General features: G+C 43.3%; 1 protein-coding gene across 1 annotated transcript; it reads left to right on the top strand.

Annotated features, from left to right (window-relative positions):
• Window positions 1–461: 461 nt before the first annotated feature.
• On the top strand, window positions 462–1,967 carry FAM110B (family with sequence similarity 110 member B). Its single transcript, XM_037379129.1, has one exon. It carries the CDS (start codon window positions 633–635, stop codon window positions 1,743–1,745), a length of 1,113 nt encoding a protein of 370 aa, XP_037235026.1. The 5' UTR covers window positions 462–632; the 3' UTR covers window positions 1,746–1,967.
• Window positions 1,968–4,445: the final 2,478 nt, after the last annotated feature.

Below are 4,445 nucleotides of genomic sequence, written 5' to 3'. Positions count from 1 at the left end.
GACACATTTTGCTTCCCTTTCTCCCTTCAGAAATGCATGGCTGTATCATGGTAGGGCTTAATTGTATTTTATTTTTTTCTTTTCCAGCGTAGTTTTGTTAAATGCAAGCTCAGACTGTAAGCAGCAAGCAACACATTTCTTGTAAGATGCAGAGGGGGTGCAGGGCGAGTGGAGGGCACAGGCACCCCGAGCGCCGCCTCCCCCGTGCCGGCAGCTGCATCCCATCCGTCCGGTGGTGGGAGATGGAGAGGAGGGCCAGGAGGCGGCTGTTGCTATCGCTCTGATGTCAGGCGCTCTTGCTAACGTGTGGTTGGTTATTCTGCATTTCAGATCGCTGCCGGTCGCCGAGCGCAAAGGGAACGGCGAGACTCCTGCATCTTTCAGCGAGAAGAAAGGAGTCAGCAGAGCAGACTAATACGGACTTGTGTCGAGTGGCCTTGCCCTACAAAGGCTGCCTTTAAAAGAGAAACGCAGTGTTATTTAATGAGCTGTGAGATGAGGCGCTGCTGCTAACGCTCAGATCCCAGGATTCATCGGCTATTCATTGTGCTTAATGTACATGTTTCTGCACCGTGCATTTAGGAGATCCCAGAGAAGAATCCAAAACGGCTGCGGGGGAAAGACCACCAAACATGCCTACAGAAACACTACCGACAGGTAGCATGGTGAAGCCGGTCAGCCCTGCCGTGACTTTCACGTCCGCTGTTCCTCTCCGCATCCTGAACAAAGGACCCGACTATTTTCGCAGGCAGGCGGAGCCTAATCCGAAAAGACTGAGTGCGGTGGAGAGGCTGGAAGCCGACAAGGCGAAATATGTCAAGAGCCAGGAGGTCATCAATGCCAAGCAGGAGCCTGTGAAGCCGGCAGTGCTAGCGAAGCCGCCGGTCTGTCCTGCGGCCAAGCGGGCCCTGGGGAGCCCCACCTTGAAAGTCTTCAGCAACAATGCCAAGACCGAGAGTGGCGTCCAGAGAGAAAATCTGAAACTGGAGATTCTGAAGAACATCATCAACAGCTCTGAAGGCTCCAGCTCAGGTTCAGGGCATAAGCACGGTCCCCGAAACTGGCCGCCTCACAGAGCTGATTCGACAGAGCTGAACCGGCACTCGTTTGCTGAGTCTTTGAAAGTTTACCCCACCCAGGGCCGTAGCAGCCCGCAGGAGAGCAGCTCCAATGTCAGCAGAAGGCTTCTAGATCAGTCAGCTGAGACTTTCTTGCATGTCTCTCACAGCTCCTCAGACATTAGGAAAGTAACTAGTGCAAAGCCCTTAAAAGCAATACCCTGCAGTAGTTCAGCCCCACCTCTGCCTCCAAAGCCCAAAATCGCTGCCATCACCACCCTGAAATCCCCAGAGATTGAGGCAGTCGAGTCTGGATGCGGAGTTAGTAGAAGACCCTCCCTACAGCGATCAAAATCAGACTTGAGCGACAGATACTTTCGTGTCGACGCAGATGTTGAACGATTCTTTAACTACTGCGGACTGGATCCTGAAGAGCTTGAAAACCTTGGGATGGAAAACTTTGCAAGGGCTAACTCTGATATTATATCCCTCAACTTTCGCAGTGCAAGCATGATTAGCTCAGACTGTGAACAGTCTCAGGACAGCAACAGTGACCTTAGAAATGATGACAGTGCCAATGACCGTGTGCCATACGGCATTTCTGCCATTGAAAGAAATGCCAGAATCATCAAGTGGTTATATAGCATCAAGCAAGCTAGAGAGTCACAGAAAGTGTCCCATGTGTGAGAGAAAAATCCACCGTAGAAAAAGCAAGGACTGTATCTTTGTCTGTGAATATTCAGTTGTGAAGGGTTGTGAAGTCGACTTGAAGTCTTGTACCCTTCTCAAATCTCTTTGTGTTGCTTGTTGTGCAATGTTTCCAAGTTGCATGCCTGTCAACATGTGAGCTGATCTGGCTTCCACTTGAACAATAACTAACTACAAAGCGTGGCTCAGCATACACATTATCTGCCAAAAGTTTAAGACGAGAATCTAATTAGAGCTTCGGTATAATCAAAGTGTTTACATGGAAGGGTTATATGACTTCTTTGGTATTTATGTGGTTCCTTGTGGATTTTATATATGTCACTTTTTGTCTTAATGCAGATATTGTCAACTGACGTTACTAGTTTCTGAGTTGAAACAGGATCCCTTTGGGGGGGGGGGGGGCGGGGGGGGGAATAGAATTGGCCAAAATAAGAGGTTTAGGCATACAACAATAGGCAAAGCAACCTTATCTCTTCTTGAAAGTGCATTATTGGTACATATGAAACTGCTTCTAAAAGGCTACGTTCTTAAATTGTGTGTCGTTGTTAAACTATATATCCCTACTTGTAGTAAGGGACTGTTCGGTAAAGGTTTCTTTTTTCTAAGTAAGCTCCCTCAGTTTTACAGCAGAAGTAGTCCAGTGACTCTGCTTGACCTCTCATAAACTAAATGAGTCCTGCCTTTGGGTTATTGTAAGCATTTTAATGATTTTGTATTATCCCTGCTGGAAAAGCTTAAACAAAGTTGGAGTCAACAGATGAAAACAGAGTAGGTACAGGATGTTGTGGGTTTGATTTTTACTCAAAGATTCCTGGTCTTAAACTTTTGACAGGAATGATTAGATCCTATAGCTGATATTGAATGCCTTTATTAGTCAAACACATCATGACTACAAATTCCATGCTGTCTTTTAATTTTTGTTGTAGGACTATTTGAACAGTTAATGAACAAAAATGGAAACACACAGCCATATCAATATAACACCTCCTGTTCAGAAGTAAATACACTCAGTAGCTGAACTATATCAAAAAAATTGTGATTATGTTGTCTTGCATACGTTATATCTAAGGCTGTGAAAGTTTGTTACAGCTCTAGGAAAGTGTAGAAACATGACAGTATGTAGCTTTGCTTTTTTTTTTTTTTTTTTTAATCCCTCCTCTTTATGATGGTTAGTGCTGCAGGTCAACCTGTTACAAATCTTTTGACAATCTGTGTCTTCCCAGTGGTTTGTTTAACTGTCATTTCAACAGACAGTGGTGGTGTGGTAGCAGAGAAGTTGAAAGTACAGTGGTCTGCTTCATTATTATTGTATACATGCTTTGAAGTAAATTGCAGCACTACCTTATACTTCATCAGCTAATAGGAAACTTTTTTATTGTGTAAATGCTGTAAGACTTTGTATATACTTCAGTTGTTACGAAATCTTTAAAAGGAAGAGTGTTATGCTAATAAATAGCTCCTGGTGCAGGTATGGTAGGGTTTTTGTTCTTTTTTTACCCCTCCCATTCTTAAAACTATATCAGGAACTCAATTGCAGTGTGTTTTAGTGCTGTAGAAGGTCTTGGTTAAATAATAGTTCAGTAAAAGGTTACTTTTACTGAAGTGCTTTTCAGAATATAATTTTTTATAAAGTAACTATAGCAGCATGATCTGTCTGAAGAACTAGAAAAGATTTTCAAGACTCCTAAAATAGCTTGCTTCTTCCTTACCTAGCAATGTTACTGCTCCCGTTTATAGCATCTGTTCATAATGCATCACTGCAGTCTTCTGAATTATTCTTCAGTAGTGCTTATTTATATATTTGAATATTAAAGGTGTTTTACAAAGTCGGGTTCTATCTTTTCTCTAAGCCTGTGGCTCATCTTCTCACTGATAGCCACAGTTCATGCAGGCAAAACTGGAAGCAGAGCCACACAGTCGTTTGTTGCCTATGGAATTAACCTACATCAGGTTTTATATAATTGTTTTCCAAATGGTTGTTCATGGGGCAAGGGGGCGGGGGGGGGGGGGGGGTTGGGGAAAGCACACATTCAGTTTCAGGAGGCTACTCTATGGTTTTTACCGTTGGTTTCACGACCTAAGATTTGCAACATTCCTAGTTCGGTCAAAAAAATGAGGAGCTGTGTATTTCAGCTACAGGCACATTTGTGACATTTAAAGCTCCATGGGTTTCAGTTGGCATTGACATCACACTGGTTTTTCAAGCATATTTTTCCAATAGTAAGTTCTACTCAGTTCAGTGACTATTTTGCCAAGGAAAATAATGCTTAAGGGATTCAAGCCAAGTGTAATGCAGCTGTACAGCAATGAAATAAAGAAGTTAAAACCAAAATAAAAATGCACTCACATTATTCTCTCTCAATTGTTTTAAAAATTATGACAAACACGCTATCTCAACTGTTGTCAGCCAAAAACAGTAATAAAGAAGCCTGTATAACTAGAAAATGGATTAGAGCATATGCTAGTATTCTGAAGTTGTTTCCCAGGGTTTGTTAGGAAGCCATAGGCTCTTGAGAAATCAAATTCATTTCCTTTCAATGCCACAAGGGCTTTAGGCTTGTGAGCTATCTGTAAGAGAGCATTTCCTCACCCGAGATCTTAAGCAGCACGTTTGACACCGCGCAGGCTCTGACTGCACTCTCCCTGTTGCATGCAATACGCGCACGAAGAAGGCTTTAC

This window comes from Falco rusticolus, chromosome 3, assembly GCF_015220075.1.
Source record: "Falco rusticolus isolate bFalRus1 chromosome 3, bFalRus1.pri, whole genome shotgun sequence".
Taxonomy (NCBI): domain Eukaryota; kingdom Metazoa; phylum Chordata; class Aves; order Falconiformes; family Falconidae; genus Falco; species Falco rusticolus.
The sequence above is the reverse complement of the archived record's forward strand: the minus strand, read 5'-3'. Positions and strand labels throughout refer to the sequence as shown.